The 21,159-nt window shown below is 40.3% G+C and overlaps 1 protein-coding gene across 3 annotated transcripts in view; it reads right to left on the bottom strand.

The window, feature by feature from the left end:
- Nucleotides 1-19,607, bottom strand: part of LOC127438815 (rho guanine nucleotide exchange factor 9-like) — a 42,036-nt gene extending 22,429 nt beyond the window's left edge. For all 3 annotated transcript variants that reach the window (XM_051694692.1, XM_051694699.1, XM_051694708.1), the window contains exon 1: nucleotides 19,436-19,607. In XM_051694692.1, coding sequence (XP_051550652.1) covers nucleotides 19,436-19,444 — 9 coding nt within the window. In that variant the 5' untranslated portion in view covers nucleotides 19,445-19,607. The remainder of the gene's footprint in view (nucleotides 1-19,435) is intronic.
- Nucleotides 19,608-21,159: the final 1,552 nt, after the last annotated feature.

Below are 21,159 nucleotides of genomic sequence, written 5' to 3'. Positions count from 1 at the left end.
CTGGTCTAAAAAAAAAAGTGGATAAAAACATGTTCTGTGGCAACATGTAGAATAACTTGTTACCACCATTTTTGTTTGTGCTATGATTTTGGTGAGTTCAGCACTGTGGCTATATTCACACTCACACTCTCAAGTGCGAATTCACTAAGAATGAATTGCGGCCACTAAAAGCGCTGTTTATTTGCACATGCTGTCTGTGATAGTTTAGCGCCCATTTTGGAATTATGCAGATCTGGCCACGGCACAAACGTGCCCACAAAGTCTGTTCTGAACGCAGTCAATTTTGCGTGCAGGTTCTGAGCACTATATAGCGAAGGATACAGCAGATGACCACGATCTGATACACTCTGTCAGGACCATATATCATCACTCCACTACTGTGATCCAGACACCTGAATCTTCTCTTTAAAATGCCGAAAGTACATCTGGATATATGCCAAGTTTTTTTATTTTAAAACAGAAAGGACATTTTAACCTTAGAATGGATCAGTTTTATTTTAGTGTTCCATCTGTCTCCACTGGGGAAGACAAGAAATTGCTCATGTAAGTTTGAATCTGTTTTTGACTAATTAATTTGATATGTTTAGGCTTAAACATTATGAAACCTGTGAAATAATGTGCTATCAGTCTCAAACCTTTCCAGGAGACCTGTTCATATGAATATCGATCAAATGCATTTACCTTTTACATTTAACCAAGGTGTAATGTGTATAAATAATTACCAGAATTCATGAAAATGTCTAACAATATTTATTGTATAAACTATAGGGTGTACTGGGTGGTTGCTAAAGTTTTCACTTAGCATTTTAGCACATTGATACTACAGTATGTGGTTACTGGGGTGTTCTAGATGGTTGCTGGGGCATGCTATGCAGTCGTCAAGGTGCTCTTCTGTGTTTTTTAGAGCAATGCTACAATATGTGGTTGCTAGGGTGTTATGTTGGTTACCAGGTTGTTACTATGCTGTTGCCAAGTTGTTTTCTGTGTTTGTAGCACATTGCTATGCAGTTGCTAGGGTGTTCTGGGTGTTTTTTTATTGGCCCAAATGAAAAGAGCCCAGCCAACCAGTCTCTGTTCTGGTCACTAAATATGACTCAAGTCCCTCCTTCAAAGTTCCAATTTTTATGGACTTCTTTTTCTCAATCATGTATCTTATCCACATACACCGATCAGCCACAATATTAAAACCAACTGCCTAATATTGTGTAGGCCCCCCTCATGTCGCCAAAACAGCGCCAACCCTCATCTCAGAATAGTATTATAAGATGCTGTTCTTCTCACCACAATTGTACAGAGCGGTTGTCTGTTACCATAGACTTTGTCAGTTCGAACAAGTCCGGCCATTCTCTGTTGACCTCTCTCATCAACAAGGCGTTTCCATCAAAACCATTCCATTTTTTTTTTGTTTTTGGCACCATTCGGAGTAAATTCTAGATTTTAGATTCAAAATTTTCACACACAACAGTCTCTAGAATTACTCCGAATGGTGCCAAAAACAAAAAACATCCAGTGAGCGGCAGTTCTGCGGATGGAAACGCCTTGTTGATGAGAGAGGTCAACAGAGAATGGCCAGACTGGTTAGAACTGATAAAGTCTACGGTAACTCAGATAACCGCTCTGTACAATTGTAGTGAGAAGAATAGCATCTCAGAATGCTATTCTGAGATGCGGGTTGGTGCTGTTTTGGTGGCACGAGGGGGACCTATACAATATTAGGCAAGTGGTTTTAATGTTGTGGCTGATCGATGTATGTTTAACACAGCCAATATAAACACTATTTCAGTTATGTTGTGGTTTAGACCGCGTTCAAGTCCTCCTTGGACAGAATGGGTCTGTTTTGCAATTATTATTTTTTTTCACTTTCTGAAAAAGCAGGAAGCTTTTTTAGGACCAATGCAACGACATGTACATTAGATGTGTCTTATTTTATCATTCTTGAATGGCCTTATACCATACTGTTGGGCAATGTTATTTTGGTGCACAAGCCTGTCACCTCATATAAACTAGCTAAATGAGTTTTATTTTCTGGCAAGCTTTATTCTTCATCAATAGCACGAAATGCATGAAATCTAAACTGTACAGTCACCAATTTGCTTGATTTTCGCATGTTGTTTAATTTGTTATTTTGCACAGAGTTGAGTGCATTTACTCACTGACTGATTGGTCAGAGCAGTTCTTGAGTTAACTCCTCCTGATATAAATTCCATTATGGCACGCCAATCAAATAAGTTACCATGGGTTTAATTAGCTATTCTGTAATTTATGCGATTTACTTGTACTCTTGATACTTAAGTAAATGTAATATCAGTTACTTTAATACTTTTACTTAAGTATTTTTCTCTTGCACTACTTTAACTTATGTAAATTTTCTATAAAGGTATCTTTACTTTTACTTAAGTATGACAACTGGATATAGCACTGGACTAGGGGCATAATGCCTTGTGGACACTACACGACTCAAGCTCATCTCCTTTTATGTTTTGAGTCGGCGACTGGTCTGCGACGAGAAGTCTTGGATCTCACAACAAACGGTCTTATTGTGTGCGCACTCCTGCGACATGCTGAGACTAGTCCCAGACACTATGACGGTTTTGAAAACAGCTTGAAATCTAGACAGCTTGTCGTCAAGTGTGCGCTGTCCCAACGAGTAAAACCACTATGGACAGTTATGGATGTATCTGTCAGTTCTTTGTGCTTATGCCTCCTGTTGGCTGGAGTATGATTTGTGGAGTATTTTCATGCAACATTGGAATGATTATGTCATCTGCTGCACTCATCAGCTGGCTCACTGAAGATTTGTTTGTCTGACCGAGGAAACTGAACGGCTTTATATCGGCTGGAATTTGTTTTGTGAAGGAACACACCTTTGAGACAGTTCTGTGAATGAGTCTACACGTTCTTTGTTTTTATTCTGCCTATTGGCTGGGGTTTGTTTTACAAAATATTTGATGTTATGTAATTTTGCCTTACAAAATTGTGAGGAAAATTGAGCATTCCGATGGCAAAGTTGTCACGGGGGCTCTCGTAGGCGTACGTGGACTCTTTGAGTTTAAAGGGACTGGCGCTTTCGTGCGCGGGGTTAATGTGCGCATTTTTCTTTTTTCTGTTTAGTTTGTTCGGGGGTAAGTTTGGGGTTTTATTGTTGCATTAATGTTGAAATGTGGTCTTCATAATTTTGTTTTTGGCACACAATTTATTTTTTCTACTATATCAAAATGTCAAATCTTAATATGAGTGGATTGTCTCTCTCCACATGGAATGTGAATGGGTTGGGGCACCCCATAAAAAGAAGGAAGGTTATTTCTTATCTTAAACGTAAGAAATATGATATAGCGTTTCTTCAAGAACCGCATCTTTCCCCGCAGGAAGCTGAAAAATTTGGGAAGATATGGGGTGGACATGTTTTCTTTAGTGTTGGCTCAAGTAAGAGCAAGGGAGTCATTATATTGGTAAATAAACATTTACAATTCAAATGTCTCAAATAGTTTAATGATAAATTAGGAAGAGTCATTATTGTTTTAGCAGATATTCAGGGGCAAAGTCTGACTTTGGCTAATATTTACGCACCTAACGTTGATGATAAGGGCTTTTTTATAGATCTTGAAGGGATGTTGCAAGCTGCTGGCACCCCTCATGATATAATTTTGGGAGGAGACTTTAATCTTTTGATGGACTCAGTCCTTGATCATAGTGAAGCAAAAGGTGCAAGCCCCCTAGAGCAACACTGATGCTTCACAGGATGTGTAAAAATCTTGGTCTTACAGATATTTGGAGACATTTGAACCCATCAGGTAGAGACTATACATTTTTTTCATCAGTCCATAAGATTTATTCTAGAATAGATTTATATCCAAATCCCTCATTTCATCTGTTGTTGTCAATTGGGAACATTTTAGTCTCGGATTTATGCCCTGGTGAGTTTAGAGGTGTTGCCACATATAGAGAAAAAGAAATCATATAGTTGTCACCTTAATGTATGCCTTTTGCAAAATCCTGATTTCCAACAAATGTTAAAGACTGAAATCAGTGTTTATATGGAGACCGACTGGTCCTCAGCCATTGATATTAATAATGCCTTTAAAGAATTCTATCTTGATCTTTATAGTTCCACGTCTTCGTCTACTGATGAAGATATTAGAAACTTTGTGGAACCATTAGATCTTCCCAAACTGAAGACTGAGCAAAAAAACACTCTTGATTCTGAGATAACCTTGGAGGAGCTTGACGAGGTAATTAAGTCCCTACCTACTGGCAAGGCTCCGGGGCCAGATGGTTTTGCAGCAGAATATTTTATATCCTATGCTACAGAACTGGCTCCACTTTTGTTAGAAGTTTATACTGAATCATTAAAGAATGGAAAGCTTCCTCCAACCATGACACAAGCCTGGATCAGTCTGATTCTTAAAAAGGACAAAGATCCAAGTGAGTGTAAAAGTTACCGTCCAATCTCCCTGATCCAACTAGATGTAAATATTTTGTCAAAAATCCTGGCTAACTGATTAAGTAAAGTTATGACATCTCTTATACATATAGATCTACATATAGATTATTCGGGGCCGCAGCTCTTCTGATAACATCAATATTATGTGGTCAGTGGCGAATGATCAGTCTCCGGTCGCTGCCATCTCACTTGACGCCGAAAAGGCGTTTGATATGGTAGAATGGGATTATCTTTTTAAGATTTTGGAAATGTATGGGTTCGGGAGTACATTTATTGGTTGGATTAAGTTACTTTATAAACACCCTGTAGCAGCGGTACAAACAAATGGATTAATTTCAGATTATTTTACTCTGAATAGGGGCACTCGGCAGGGTTGCCGTCTTTCTCCATTATTGTTCTGTCTTGTCCTGGAACCATTAGCAGCTGCGACAAGAAAGGAGGATGATTTTCCAGTGGTGATTGCGGGAGGTGTGGCGCATAAGCTTCTGCTTTACGCAGATGATATTTTATTATTCGTCTCCAACCCCACTAGATCTATGCCTTACCTCCACAGAATTATTAATTCCTTTTCCAAGTTCTCAGGATACAAAGTCAATTGGTCTAAATCCGAAGCTTTGGCTTTGACAGCATACTGTCCAGTAATGGCCTTCCAACCAGGCGCCTTCCAGTGGCCCAAACAGGGCATTAAGTATTTGGGAATTTTATTCCCAGCAAATTTGTCTGATTTAGTCAGAGATAATTTTGATCCCTTAATAAAAAGGTTTTCGAATGATGTGGACAGGTGGGCTTCATTACACTTATCGATGATTGGGAAGGTTAATGTAATTAAAATGGTGGTTTTAAATGTTACAGTCTCTCCCTATAGATGTCCCCCTCTCTTATTTCAAGCAATTTGAAAGCATAGCGAAGTCCTTCATTTGGAATGGTAAGCGTGCCAGGTTCAATTTCAATAGGTTACATAGGCCAATTGACAAAGGTGGGTTAGGCCTACCCAAGATTTTGTTTTATTGTTATGCATTCGGTCTCAGACATTTGGCTCAGTGGTCGCTTCCACCTAAGAGAGCCCCTCCCTGGTTTCTTATTGAACAAGAAGTTCTTGCCCCTATTTCGCCATGGCAAAGCCTTTCGATCAAACTAACCGGAGAAGTTAAGTCACACCCCATTATTTCGCATTTGCACGTGGTTTGGACTAAAGTGTCCAGAGTGTTTAATTCGGACATTTATTTAAATGTTGCCTTGAGCATATCGAGGCAGAAAGTCCCCTTTCTGTTGTTCAGAGTGGATTGGGAGGGGGGTTACTACACTCTGTGACCTATAGGAGAGTGGAGTACTGAGATCTTTTGATAATTTGGTTCAACATTTTAAGATTCCTAGATCCCAGTTCTTTAGGTTTTTAAAGCTGCGCCACCTGCTCTGTACTGTTTTTGGGAGTGGTGTACACCCCCCTAAAGCGGCAGATACTTTGTAAATGGTGATTACTGCTTATGGGAAAGGTCATGAACTTCTGTGTATTACTCCCAGTTAATTCAGAGTCTGGGGGATGGAGCTTCATCTTCTCTCAAGAGATTATGGGAGAAAGATTTAAACTTGGTATTGGAGGAGGGAGAGTGGGCTAGGAACCTAAAACGCATTAGGTCTGCATCTAGAGATGCAAGGATCCTTCTGATGCAATTTAAGATTTTGCATCGGTTCTACTGGACCCCCTCTAGATTGTATAGGCTTGGTCTTACAGACTCACCCACCTGCTGGTGATGCCAGTCAGAAGATGGGGACACAACCCATGTTTTTTGGGGTTGTAATAAGATTCAGGAATTTGGGTTGAGGATCCAGCATTTTGTGTGTGACGTACTGGACACTCAGTTTTCATTTTGCCCCAGACTTTGTATTTTGGGTGATGGAGGGGTCCTGAATATAGGAGATAAATATATGAAAAGCTGGGTCCTAACCAGCGTGATGATTGGCAGACAGCTAATCCTTAGGGGTTGGAAGTCAACTGATGCACCCTCATTTCGTGAGTGTTGCACCGAGTTGGGTAAAGTGGCAGCTTTTGAGGAGATGACTTCCAGACAGCTGGGGAACCTGTCGAGTTATGGCACAAAATGGGGCAGTTATTTGTCTCATTTGGAGAGGTCCTAGTGTGGGGCAGTGGAGGGAGACCATTTTTTTTTTTTTTTTTCCTTATATGTTGAACTTTGTCTTTTTTTATGTACTTATGTATTTCTATTTGTGTGTCTGTTTATATGTGGATATTTAGTTATTTTATATTTGTGCAGGGTGGGGGGGGGGGGGGTGGGGGGTTGTAAAGGGTTATAAGTTGATTCCTAATGCATAATTTTGTGGTTACATTTATTTTTGTCTGTCTTGGAATCAATAAAAAATGTTAATAAAAAATAAATAAAAAAAAGCATGTGGCTCCATAGTGCTGATACTTTATAGAGTCGCGATGACCATTTTTTGACAGTGCCAACATTTATATATATTCTTTAACTTTGTTTAAATAGCTTGATGTATTACAATTATTAATGAACTTTAACAAAATGTTATCATATATTATCATATTTTATCAACTTTGTACACAAAACATTTCGACATGACTGAGAGCAACTTGCAGAAAATCACATATTCATGCAGCCCCTCCGAGTAATTCAGTAAATTCATTCACTGAAGGATTCATCAAACTGATTTAAAACGAGAACTCGTGAGCTGGTGAATCATTGTTTTAAAAGTACCGGCTCATAAGAGTCATTTATTCATGAATCGGACTAAACCAGTCACTGTGTTTGTTGTTGAGTTCAGCCAGCGAACACAACGCAATTGAAAGGCACGCTGTTTTGGTGTTATTTCACGGTGCACGCTTTTTTATGTCACACATTCAATTCAGACTGCAATCTCCTAATTTGGGTAAAACATAATTTCTTTAGTGATGCTGGTAGTTCAGCGGTGGAGCAAAAACTAATTTGGAGCAGGAAAATAGAAAGATGCTGTTTTCATAGCTAAAACTGGGGTAAAAATATATATATAAAAAAAATTGCCCACCAGCCACAGTGGCTGTGAATGCCCAATTAGATTTTTTTACCAACTCCTTTGGTTATTCATAAAGGTATATAAAACACCACTTCTGAAGCTGTAGTGAATTATGATGTCACATATGACAGTTCATTAATGTCGCTGCATGTCATTTGCTTTGTATGGGTATTCAGCCACAAATGTTTGAAATAAAGCAGTGTTGCATTCACAACGCGTGTCAATGCGAACTGCTCTGTGGAAATCGAGCAAACTAAACTTAGAGCACCTCTTGCGATGGTCTGAAATAATTTGCAGCGTTCTCATAGACGACACTGTTCTTGCAGTTGCAAACTATTTTCAGATGACTGAAACAACAGAATCAGTGAGCACTCGCATGCGCATGTTCCATGAGAAGCGCTGCGCTTATGGGCGGCACAGCACCTCTGAATACACAGCGAATCAGACACGTGCATCAACGGCTTTATTCTTTCATCTGTTCTTTAAAATATAATCAATTGTGTTTCTTCAAACGCGCATCTTTGTGTCTGACAGCATTTCTTGTCACATGCCACTCCAAGATTTGTAAAAGTCGCCCGCCACAGAAATAACCCACCACTGCGCATAAAATCTCCACATTTGGCGGGTTGGTGCGTGTTTTACTCTGAACAAAAGGAAAAACATGGAATTTACTAATTTCATTAACCAGGGGTTACATCACAAATACACACACAATTAGTAGAAGGGAATCAAGCAAAAATATTTACAAGAAAAAGAGAGAACCGCTCGCTCTTTGGATGGAGCTTTAGCCTCAATAAATCATCTGAAACCGAACATAAACACCATGAAACTGAAGCCTGCTTAAAATTAGTAATAGTTCAATGGGACGGAAACAATGCAATGGTTATTATCTAATATTCATCCTTGGACCTGTCCATGTTGTCATTATTTCTGTGAGAGAAACTTCACTGTGGGAATGTGTGGCCATGGAACTTGTGTCACCCTCAGACATGTGTGGCGTTCGCTGATACGCGTGATTCTGCGAGCGCTGAATGTCCTGTGTAATTAAAAGAAAATCCACAGATCATGCAAGCTATAACGTAGCTACATGCTACACCACAAATTTAAATGTTTATCTGTTCTGCTGTTGCTAATAAAATAATTGTATGAATACAACTTACCCAAGTTACATGCAAATCAACCTGACTGTTTTCAAACATTACTTATTTATTTTTTCCGAAAATCATCCCACGGGTCGGAGATAACTCCTTGATGGGCCAGATCCGGCCCACAGGCCGTATGTTTGACACCCCTGTGCTACAGCAAAATACAAGGTCACAGTGCTATAGAGAAGCAATGCATGAGTAACCATGTCTTCCATGCTTGAGTAAAGATTTGCTACGTTATAGTTTTGCTTCCTGCTGACTTTCACATTGCCTATGACAGTGACTCAAGATGATGGCAGAGTAATTCTCTACACAGGAACATTCATACATAATCAGCTCCAAGATTTCATCCCCACAATTCTGTGCTCTCTTTCTCTTGTGCTCTCCTTTCCTCTATCTCTATCTCTCTATGAGGCAACTCCGTAGAATTTTTTTTAAAGCATTAAAAAGAAAACCCAAAATGTGTTAATTTGAAGCAGAAGAGCAAAGTCTTTTGGATTTATATAAGCAACTACATTTGCTCCATACTAGGTAAGTTGTTATCTTAGTGTCGCTACACAATCCAGGTAAATGAGAGAGGTTTCCTTTGATCTGATAACTGGACTCCATCATTGAAGTCTGTTGTTCAAGTGTAGAGTGCTCTGAATTACTTAACACAAACAGACAAGTGTGTGTTTTCACATACATATACACACAAGACTTTAAGGGTTTGTATTATCACTCCACCATCACTGCTCCTCTTATCTTCTTTACAGAATCAATACCAGAGGCTATGTGTATCTTTGTGTGTGTGTAGACCCATTAGCTGTGTCCTGCACATGTTTCTAATGGGACACAGTGACTGTATCTGTGTCACCGGCTCTGTTAAGTGAATATAATAGCTGAATTTAATTGCTGGAGGTAGGCAAATTGTCATACTGTTGGTTTCTAGTAGGCAGGTCTACTCGACTGCAAAATCTAACTATATATCTGAACGCAGCTCACATGTCTGCACCGCATTGTGTGGCTGCTTATGTGCATGAAGCGAAACACTGTCACATCACTTTGTTGCATCACCAAGAGTCGCTGTCACTCATATCACCTTTAATCGCCTCAAATGGCCAACTCGCATTGAAAAATAATTATGTGCGTTTGCTGTGCCATGACAAATCACGGTCAGTGTGAAAGCCCCTTGAGTTTCCCTGCTGCTTAATAAGCATGCAGTTCCAATGCTGATCTAGGCTGGTTTATGTTGGTTAGTGCTCATTTGGTGTTGGTCTAGCTGGTGAACCAGCATAGTGATGTTGTTGTCCACCAACAAAACTTCAACAAATACTGGTCGATCTATTGTGCCTTTAAGACAGGAGAGACCTGCCTAATCTAACATTGTGACCAACCAATTATTTAAAATGTATTCTAGCAGCGCATTTATTGTGTTATGATATCTTGTGAATTATTGAGAGATAGCATGTATTTATTGTTAATTTGATTTTATAAGTAACAACCATAACTGATCAAATTGAGAATTTGTTTCAGTTAATCAATTACGTTTTCATATTTCATATAAATAAAGGTTTTCTATGGTTAGAGAACAAATATCCTCATAAAGGTATAAAAAAATATCTCCTTACTAAGAAATTTCAGGGGCCGAATATTGCCTCTTAATAAAAAAATAATAAAATAAAAAGTAAAAGAAAGTTCATTTCTGACACTGCAAGTGGGAATATGTGCACGGGTAGAGAGTGTGTGTGTGTTTGTCCTGTTGAACAGATGTGCCAATGTGATAACAAAGGAATATTTTTAGGATTTCAGGAAGTGATGCTGTTGAGTCTGATTATGTCTGAGTATGATTTAGTGAGTTTAGAAATGTCTCTCTCTTTCTCTCTCTCAGTGTTGCAATGTTCTTCTCTTTCTCTTTTTTCTTTCCCTCTCTCTCTCTCTCTCTCTCTCTCTCTGAAGGCAACAGTAAGCAGTAGGATTATGCAAATTAGTCAGAAAAACTGCATTGGAAAAGCTGCAATCCTGTCCCAGCTACCATCAGATCACTCTAGAACAGAGAAAGAACAGCTGATGAGGATCATGTACAAGTCATAAACATCACAATTCATCTGCAGCTTATTCTCATGTGAGACATTACAGCTGAGACAAGGTGGCACTTCGTGTATCAGAGTTGTAGGCAATGAAACACACACAGAAATTATTATACATCACACACACACACATTAAATGATGCAACAGCCCCTGAGATTTTCAGATTAGATGGGGATAAACTTAGCAGGATGAAAGAGTATTTCTAAGAGCCAAAAAGAGGCTATTTGCTCATTAACAGACAAAACAGCAGCACAGTAACACTAGCATTAAAGGTCCAAGTCTATGTGTGTGGGTCAGGTTTTGCCTATAGTAAGATAAAACCTGTAATCACCAACATTGTTGGGACAAGCCAAAGGTATCCACAAGGAAAACTGCGTAATAAATATACAAAATAAAGTCTTATTGAAAACTGTGAGGGTTGGGTTTAGGTGTACGGTTAGGATATCATTAGCTCAGTCTAAAAACAAAAAAAGCAGAAGTCCCCACCATGATTGAAAAACAAATGTGTGTGTGTATAAGCTTGCTTATCTGGCATCTCTTAATTTCTTTTGCCTTTATTCTTGCATGAATGAACTGTACCCAGGAACATTCTTCCTCTTTCTCTCTTGCTCAGTCACCCTTTCTCTATGTGAATGCCTTGGTGCACACATCCACAACACTCCTGTCCTTTAGCCAACAGCCAAACCTCACACTCATTAAATTGATCATGTCTCACTGGTTAATTGAGTGTGAATCTGTTAAACTTTTGACCCAATTCATTGAGTTTTCCGTAAAATTGATATTTGACCAGAGCTGACATGGAAATGATTGACATGAACATTAAGAACAGTGGCTTAACTAGGCACTGCTGGGTGTGCAGCCGCACTGGGGCCTGGGGTGAGAGGGGGACTCATGAGGGAGGGCCGAAAGGCAACTATTAAAATGACCATGGGCGATGAAATCAGCGAGGGGGACACTGTCGGTTGGGGGCCGACAGGTGCTTTGCACAGGGGCCTGTAAGATCCAAGTTACGCCACTGATTAAGAACTATACTGTATAAACACTGCTATACCCTCAGGTACAGGGTGCAGGGCAACCAAAAACCTGCATGGGACCTTTGCAGAATGTTTGACACAATAAGGCCGTAAAGCTCCTAAACCTAAAATGATAGAGCAAGTTTCTCCGAAGTGTACTTCGTCTACCAAAGTCTGCGTATAGTTGAACGCGAGCCTGTCAAACTATATTCCATATGATTGTGCACACATACACAGGCAGTTGGCGCATGCATGCTACGAGTGCCATGGAACACCAGACTTTTTCTCTCCAGGAGTTTAGACCCATAAAGATGTCTTTACAGTCTTTCAGACTTAAGTTATACAAATGCAGGTATCTTCTGACCTCCTCAAACATGTGTTCTTGATGTGCACATCCACTGTTGATGTTTTTACCTTCTGTCTCCTGATATTTACCGGTGATTATAACTTTTTCTAGCACTTCTTCGTAATAGCAACGGCTCAAATGTGAGTGTTTCCACCTTGTGGATCCAATAATTAGTGCAAATAATTCCAGGAGCATGTGCATTCTGCGAGTTTAAAGACACGTGGTTAGAAAAATCGGGTTGCACGCGTTCAGTGCTCAAGCACTATGCTGATGATGAGATTTGCTTCAAGTGTCCTGTACGCGGCCGCTCATTGTTCGCATCTGACTATACTTTGGGCTTAAAATCACAATTTGGCTCTTTGGTGCAAAGAAAAGACCTGCATAAACCCACCCTCCAAACTAGGTCTTGTTTTGTTCACATCTGGTGTCCATTTTAGTCCACTCTGTATTACTTAAAATAATGAGGCTTCTGTAGACCCCTGAGAAACGACCCCAACTTTCAAACAGACAGGACCAACCCTTGGTCTTATGGCATTTCGTATTCCATAGAGGTAACCAAATATGCTCATCTGACTCTCAAGAGTTCGAGCTGACCTAGATCTCCTCTGCCCAGAATGATATGGTCACTCCAGCTTTGGATATATTTTACACTTCATGTCATACCTGCAAACCTGAGATTTCAGGTAGATCGCTTCTGAAGTGATGAATCAGCTAATGTTCTCAATTAAGCCTAAGATAGATGCAAGTTAATTATAGACAGATTTACATTATTCCTTCGGGGAAGTTCCTGCTTCCCTGCTGAAATGTCCAGCATTGCATGGACTAGCAACCCAACTGCTTAATTAGCTTCAACATCTACATTTTGCTGGTGAAAGCATGGCTAAGCTGGTCCACCAGCTAGGCCAGCACCATACCAACACTATCCAGCTTAGAACAGCATGGGAATTGCATGCTGGTTAAACTGGTCTTTTTAGTAGTAACTACAGTGAAGTGATTTTGGTCAAAATAAAACTGATATGTTGGGTAATTTCCTGATTTGTTCTCCCTTTTACTTTTTGACACAGATAGGAACCTTTTTAGTGATAGTGTAACAAAATGAAGAGCAAAAGACAAAAATTACAAAAAGTTATGTATTTTATTGTTCTTACACTGCCACAAAAAAATGATAGAACAAGTAATTTTGTCTGCAAGTGTGTTGCCTCATAAACTAGTTAAATGAGTAGTAATTTATTGCATGCTTTAATGCTATTGTACAGTCAACATTCACAATTAAAATTAGCTTCCACTCCACCATCATTTTTTAATTGACACGTCGCCCAAATCAGAAAGTTGGGGCTCAAGGAACATACAGAGTATGCCACTTGCAATTATGACATTGTGGTGCTGTTTATGCATGTTCATTTCATAAATACGATCATTCCACGGTAGGAGCATTCACCCTAGCTTCTAGCCCAAATGATCCATTTGGACCTTTTTTTTCTCCCAATTTGGAATGCACAATTCCCAGTGTGCTTTAAGTCCTTGTCGTCGTGTAGTGATTCCCAGTTGCCTCCACGTCTGAGATCGTCAACCTGTGCATCTTATCACGTGGCTTGTTGAGCGCGTTGCCACGGAGACATAGCGCGTGTGGAGGCTTCACGCCATCCACCGTGGCATCCACGCTTAACTCACCACGCACCCCACCGAGAACAAACCACATTATAGCGACCACGAGGAGGTTACCCCATGTGATTCTAGCAATCGGGCCAATTTGGTTGCTAAGGAGACCTGGCTGGAGTCACTCAGCATGCCCTGGGACACTCTCTCTCTCTCTCTCTCTCTCTCTCTCTCTCTTGTGTCCTAGGCTCCTCCTTTTATCTCTCTCCGGCTGATTGGGCAACCCAGCACCGGCGTGAATCCTCTCGGCCTGGCCACGCCCTCCTCCTCGTCACAGACCTGTAACAGGCCTCCATGTCCAATAATGTAATATCTCCACCTCACCCATCAGAACATCTGCTTTAGGCCAGCACTCAAATCTCCACTGTCTGCCATCTCTCCATCCAGGTGCCTCTACAAACTCTAGGTGGCTCTACTGAGTTTTGTTCAACAAATAAAGAGCTTAAAATGTCTAGACAGAAAGGTGCAAGACAAATGAAGTGTTTTGTTCATTCAGTATCTTCACTGCTGTGCTACAGACAATACAGCCCTATAATTGAGAGAACTCCACCACAGCATTCTTCTCCAATGAGAGGGGAAAAAAGAAAACAGACCATCTAAGAGACCAGAGGATGCTGCCTCACCATAGACACACACGCACACACACCTGACTCGGGAGGACGATTATGTAATCGGAGTACAGTGGGCTAGGAGTCTAGGATAGGGAACTGGAGAAACACGTGGAGAGAGAGAGAGAAATAGTGAATGTATTAAAATAGACTGCTTCGCTATGGATAAGAAAGCTCTCATAACCACACATGCACACTCAAACTCATATATCCATTAATTCTCAAAATATCTTGCAAATAGAGATAATAAAAGAAACAAAATGAGCTGTACAGACAGTGAAATAACATTATGAACCGAACTTTTTAAGGAACTATTGGAGTCTGAGCTGCTTAGCGGTATGATGCTGCTTAAGCTTGTTATTCCCTCTACATTCTCATATGAATCATCGTGATAAAACATTTTGCACTTTCTTGAGGTCTAAATTTAGATTATAAATGCTTGAAACCCATGCAGCATTGCCTGCCCACACGGTTACTAAAACAAACAACTGGAGCAAAAGCACAAAAGCCTTTCAGACATGAAAGATGCAAAAGATATATGTGTTCGCGCGTGTGTGTGTGATACAGCCTAAATCAAGTCACTGTGCATGTGTGTGTGGGTGGGTGGATTCCCAGCCTACGCTCCCAGTGCAGTGTTTCTAAATCTGGCCATTCTCTTGGTTTTCCCGCTCTTTCCCGCACTTACGTAGTCATATTTTTGGATGCACATGTCTCTCCATGTGAAGGTATACCAGATCTGTGGAAAAGTCCTGAAACTACTGTGCTGATGTAAACGGCCAGAACCCACGTCAAAATCTGAGATCAGAACTATTGGAACCTACATACAGTCCTGATCACATCACCACTCAGATGACCACATGTTCCAGAATGGCTATTTATATAAGATATTCAGAACTGAATCTAGTGTGATTTAAGTTGGCTGCAAAGGATGGGATTTGAATGTACTGTAAATTCGGATGTAAAGGAGTAATATATAAAGTGAATTCATAACTGTTTTAACGATGGTTGGATGACAGTTGGACGGTTGGATATGTTGGATGCATCAACATATGCATATAAGTTTCAGAATTGTATGTTTGTTGATTTTGAATCGCTCCTCTCCATAAGGGAATGCTGAGAAGGGATGGAGACTTCAAGTTCCTACTTATGAGTTTGGGAAATCATAATGGAACCTTTTCACAGACTGTGATAACATTATTCTTTGTATTCTATTATCTTGGCATTAATAAAAAAATAAAATAAAAAAAAACTAGTCACCACTGCTGCAATATAGTTTTAAATACAGCTGCTGAGGGAAAGATGGTAAATTTGGCATATTTCCCACTACTGACTGCCATAATCCATTTCTATTATTTTCCTCTTTTGGATTGGAACGTCATGGAAACATAATAGTAACATAATTTTTTCTTTTGCTTTCAGAGAAAATGGGTACACAATGAACATGTGAAAATTTTTCTTGATTTTCTCCCCTTTTTGTCCCCAATTTGGAATGCCCAATTCCCAATGCACTCTAAGTCCTTGTGGTGGCATAGTGACTTGCCTCAATCCGGGTGGCGGAGGACGACTCTCAGTTGCCTCCACGTCTGAGACTGTCAATCGGCGCATCTTATCATGTGGCTTGTTGAGTGCGTTACCGTGGAGACGTATCACGTGTGGAGGCTTCACGCTATTCTCTGCGGCATCCACGCACAACTCACCACGCGCCCCACCGAGAACAAGAACCACATTAAAGCGACCACGATCCCTCCCTAGCAACTGGGCCAATTTGGTTACTTAGGAGACCTGGCTGGAGTCACTCAGCACGCCCTAGATTCAAACTCGCGACTCCAGGGGTGGTAGTCAGTGTCTTTACTCGCTGAGCTACCCAGGCCCCCGAAACCTTCTTTTTTCTATGTTTTACTTCCTGACAAAGTCATGAAGCTTTTCTAGTAACACAATGAATAGCAAAGGATGCACATTAAGTGAGTAAGCGATGCTTTTTCTTTGTATTTTACACTGTTGGAAAACCTAAGCATGCACCATCAGATCAGAATCATTAAAATGTCCTCCATACAATCCAGAACACAATACATCACCATTCAGGTGACCACTCATTCCAGAATCACTATTTATATAAGAGTTCTAGAGTTTCCAAGCTAATTCTAGCGCTTTTTAAGATGGCTGCAGAGGAAAGGATTAGATTTTGCTCATGTCTTGAGAGTAGTATGCAAATTGCAAAGTGAATCTGTAACCTTCTGTTTTAAAGATTTTGCCAACAAAACAATGCAGACTCAACAAAACATCACACAAACAGTACACACATTTCAAGAGCATATAACACAAGTCCACCGATATCATTTCATTTTCAAGACTATTTTCTAAGTCCAAACAGAAACTCTAGCAGTCCATTTCCCAGATGTCCCTTCACAAGTCAACATCACCGTGCACAGATGCATCAGACCTGTTGGGAGAGAATGGCTGCAGACAGTGGCGTACATGCTAATGCATATGGAAATTCCCTGGCAATACGGAATGACAGTCCGTGTTCAACATCCCACATCGGTGCTAACTGATGTTTCAAGGCATAATTGCAACGTGTGTACATAACCTCTTTCCACATGACAATCTGTTAAAATTTTCTGTCTGGTGTTTTTTTAAACATTATTAAAAGGAAGAAGAAATACAGAACATAAACATTCTTGAATACGTTTGGTGGGTTAAAGGGATAGTTCATCCAAAAATGAAAATTCTTTCATTATTTACTCCTGTTGTTCCAAACTAGTATAACTTTCTTTCTTCCATGAAACACAAAAGGAGATGTTAGACAGAATGTTAGTGTTATTCACCATTCACTTTCATTGCATCTATTTGAATGTATTTTTCCATACATTCTGCCTAATATCTCACTTTTTGTTCTACGGAAGAAAATAAGTCATATGGGTTTAAAAACGACATAACGATGAGTAAATTATGACAGAATTTTAATTTTGGGTGAACTTTCTCTTTAAAGGCTTCTTGTCACATACTAATTACAGCCACACACAAAATTTACTTTGCTTTAAAGAAAAACAGAGCAGCTAATGAAGCATTAACAGGGTTGTTGGTACTGCAAAACTTTATATTTTCATTCATTTAAAGCAATTTCATCAACCTTGCCACTTCTTACAACAAAAGCTATATGCATTGAGTAATATATTGTTAGTAACTGCATGCTAGTTGGCTGACAGAAACCAAAAAAAGTGGCTTTTGATGGCACAAGCTTGATGAAGGCGTCACACCATCACTGAAGTTTCCACGACTAATATTGTTTCCTCATAGAGACAGAGTCAACGATTTCTGCACTTCAGTGGGATGCATCCAACCCATTCTGCTCCAACGCACAACAAAACCCCAGATCTGCAAATAATGTGCTTCCAGCGTGAACACACGAAACACCAAAGACTGATGAGCTGGGCAACATGAGTTCAAGTGGCTTATTCACTTTTAATTCAGCTGATTCATGTTTTAGCTGATGGCATTGATTCCACAGTCATCTTGAATGAGAGGAACCAAATGCTTCTGATCTAGGGGTGGTTCAGTTACGGATAAACATATTACAGAAGTGGATGACTGAATTCTAATGGGCTTTCACTCACTACAGTCTAACATCTCTACCTGCACATGAGGCATTTGTGATAAGTTTAAAATAAACCGTAAGGAAAGTCACAAAAGCAACTTCACTCAGTGCACAACTTGTACTCTGAAGCTTTGCATAGCCACCTCTTTAAGATTAATTGCTATTATTACTCATTAGTAAGTCTAAAGTGTCTTAAAGTGTCTGCTATATAAATGTAATTGTTTACAGGCTGATCCTTGGTTAGATGGGGTGTGGAGTAAGGCACGGCCTCAATTTATGAGCATTCAGGTGCAGCCGCCTGGATATTTTTGATCTAACAATACATCCATAAGCCCACAAATTCTCCTAGCTTCCTTCATAGTCAGTAAGTTGATTACAGGTCACTAAATCTTTTGTGGCTTCTCTAAAAATGGCCAAACATATAGTCAGGCAAAACTGTAGAATGGTGCATAGGAAATGAAAGAAGTGAGAGGCACAGCGAGTACTCAGGATAGGAAGACTTGGTGTCCCCTGTCGTCAGGCACCTGTGATCATCAGAGCATCTCTGAATGTGGTCTTCCTGAGCTCTACTCAGTGTAATCAGCTCAGCCCAAAGGGAGATGCGTTCATGGACACACCTCAGCCAAACCCTACTGTTTTAAAAGGAAACAAAATACACGAATCTATCCTATCACGTGCTCGTTGGCCATTCGCGCATTTTGGCCGCTGCACAAGGCCGCGAGAGAGTTGTGCGCGAGCCCCACCGTTATGGCACCCCTGAAACGTAATCGCATCCCTTCTCAGCTTTTACGTTTTTATTCTCTCAAACGCTTGACAGAGGCCTAAAGTGTAGGTCTCGTCCACGAAATACACGCACTTGTTTGACATAACGGGTAAACTGCGCACCACCGATCATGTCTGCAAAATAAATGAAGCACGCACGCGCGCTCCGGTACTTCACTACAGAATGCCGGTGCGCTCCGGTCGTTCTTAATCGATAGATGAGAAAACCGCGAATTTACTACGAAACGATGGAGGCGAGCGAGCAGCGCACCGCAGAAAACAACGAATTTTACACACTCGTACACGCGCGCGCGCACATGACACTTAAATTAAAGGTGAACAGTTTCTTATAAGGTGAATTAACGTCAAACTAACGAACGCCGTGACACATTTAGGAGAGCGCAAAATAAACCAACGTCATTGATATGCTGGAGGCGGCGCTGAGATGCTGGGTATCCCCCTCTTCAGCGCGCTAGCTAGTTCTCTCCCGTTTCCATAGCACTGGAACGGTGTGAGTCTCTCCGCGCGGGCGGACGGGTTGCGATGTGAGGGGAGCATCCATTTAAAGCAACGCAACCTGGTGCGTTTAATGAATTTCACTATCGCGCTTTCGCGTTAAGCGCGACCTCTATTCACCATCACAAAAAAAAAAGAAAAAGAAGAAAAAAAAGACTTTACTACCCCCCCCCCCCCCTCTCTTTTTTTCTGGCCGCTAACAGAGACCGTCTGTAAGCCTGAAGAATGGCGCTCACAGAAGCATCAGCTTCACACTCACCTTCATCATCCTCAGGGTCAGTCCCGGTCCTGGATTCGTGTCCTTTCCGCAGGTTCGAGCCCCCGACGCCAGCTGCGCCCCTGGATCCGCGCCCCCGTGAGCAACGCGCGGTGTATGGAAGAGAAACACGCGTCCGGTTCGGCACTGTTCTGTTCTCACGGCGTGATAAGAGCCTGCGTCTCTCTCTCTCTCTCTCTCTCTCTCTCTCTCTCTCTCTCTCTCTCTCTCTCTCTCTCTCTCGCCTCTAGAGCTGAAGCAGGGGCGGCGCTTACTGCACACACATACACACACAAACGGAGGAGCCAACCATCAGTCAAAAGAAGGGGTTCACTCTGCTATTGAGGAGGCTACAAACATTACATAATCATATATTTAAAAAAAAACAAAAAAACAGAGGATGCAAAATAATGGTGAGCTATTTGCTCTTGGGGACTCACATCATCTTCTAAGTACTGCAAAGAAAATGTCCAATAAGCAAAAACAAAGAAAACACATGCACAAGTGCATACTATTTTACATCATTCGGAGGCATGCAGGCAGTACAAACAATATCTGTTTAACCCAAGCTGACAAAATATACAGCCCAGCAGAAAGATAGCAATAACAAAAGTGTTCCACCTCAATCTTCCCATTGAAAATCATTAGACACAAAACAGCTACAAAAAACAAACACTTTAATAGAATAGAGCAACATTGTATTGTCCCTGGCCAAAGCAAAACATATTCAAATGGCAGGTGTTCTGTGAATCTGTATTTCTAAGCACCACTTGTCAGATGCTTCAGAATCAGAAAATCTAAATCCTTTTTTATCCTTTGAATTATGCATTGTACAGACCAAATATAGTCTTTTCTTTCTTTCTGTATTGGCTACCTGTCTCTGGTTTTCTACATGTAATTTATTTTCAGAGACATCATTCATTTTTCACCACATTATTATCATTTAAACATCATGTGCAAGCTAATACAGTATGATACTGAAAACATTGATCTTATGGGTGAGAAGAGATCCACTGTACCAGATTTCCCTCAGCCATCAGATGCAATGTATACAGCATGCATTTGAAATCATACAAACAGACTAAGTAATGTACTTTAAGGTGTACTTAGTAATTTTTCCTCATTAAAATAATTTAACTTCTAAAGAAATCAATTGCAATTTTGAAACATATTTATATAATAATGATAACTCGAATGAGATGAAGACTCCAGTCTTATCAGTAACATTGTAAAAGCAGTTTTATTCTACATGGAGAGGGTCCCCTCATGGGGACTGCCATGTTATGATCACATGACCAGCTGAATAATACTACTCATTTAATCTCAGTATCTACCCTGTTATTGGACGCTTTCACTCGTGGATTCAATTATTCATGGCTAACTAAAAAGTGATTTTCTACAACTGCATCTTTAACTGAAAGCTATTGCATTTGAATGATGGTGCATCCATGTCCTTGGATTCAGTGTAAGTGCAAGACAACATGAACAAAAACTTAATTGATAATTGAATACAAGCAATTGTAATCTGATAATAAAAATGTTTACACTACTTTTGACTTTTAAACGTAGTTAGATTACAGCAACTATTTTGTAATCACATTACACCCAACACTGCGGTCTCTACGCAGAAGTTGGGTCAGTCTTACGTCATCTCAGTAAGTTTCCAACCAGCAACATTCGAGCATGGATGTTTACACGGCTGAAGTTATCTGTTTGTTTGGTAAAGT

This window comes from Myxocyprinus asiaticus, chromosome 4 (assembly GCF_019703515.2).
Source record: "Myxocyprinus asiaticus isolate MX2 ecotype Aquarium Trade chromosome 4, UBuf_Myxa_2, whole genome shotgun sequence".
Taxonomy (NCBI): Eukaryota; Metazoa; Chordata; class Actinopteri; order Cypriniformes; family Catostomidae; genus Myxocyprinus; species Myxocyprinus asiaticus.
The sequence above is the reverse complement of the archived record's forward strand: the minus strand, read 5'-3'. Positions and strand labels throughout refer to the sequence as shown.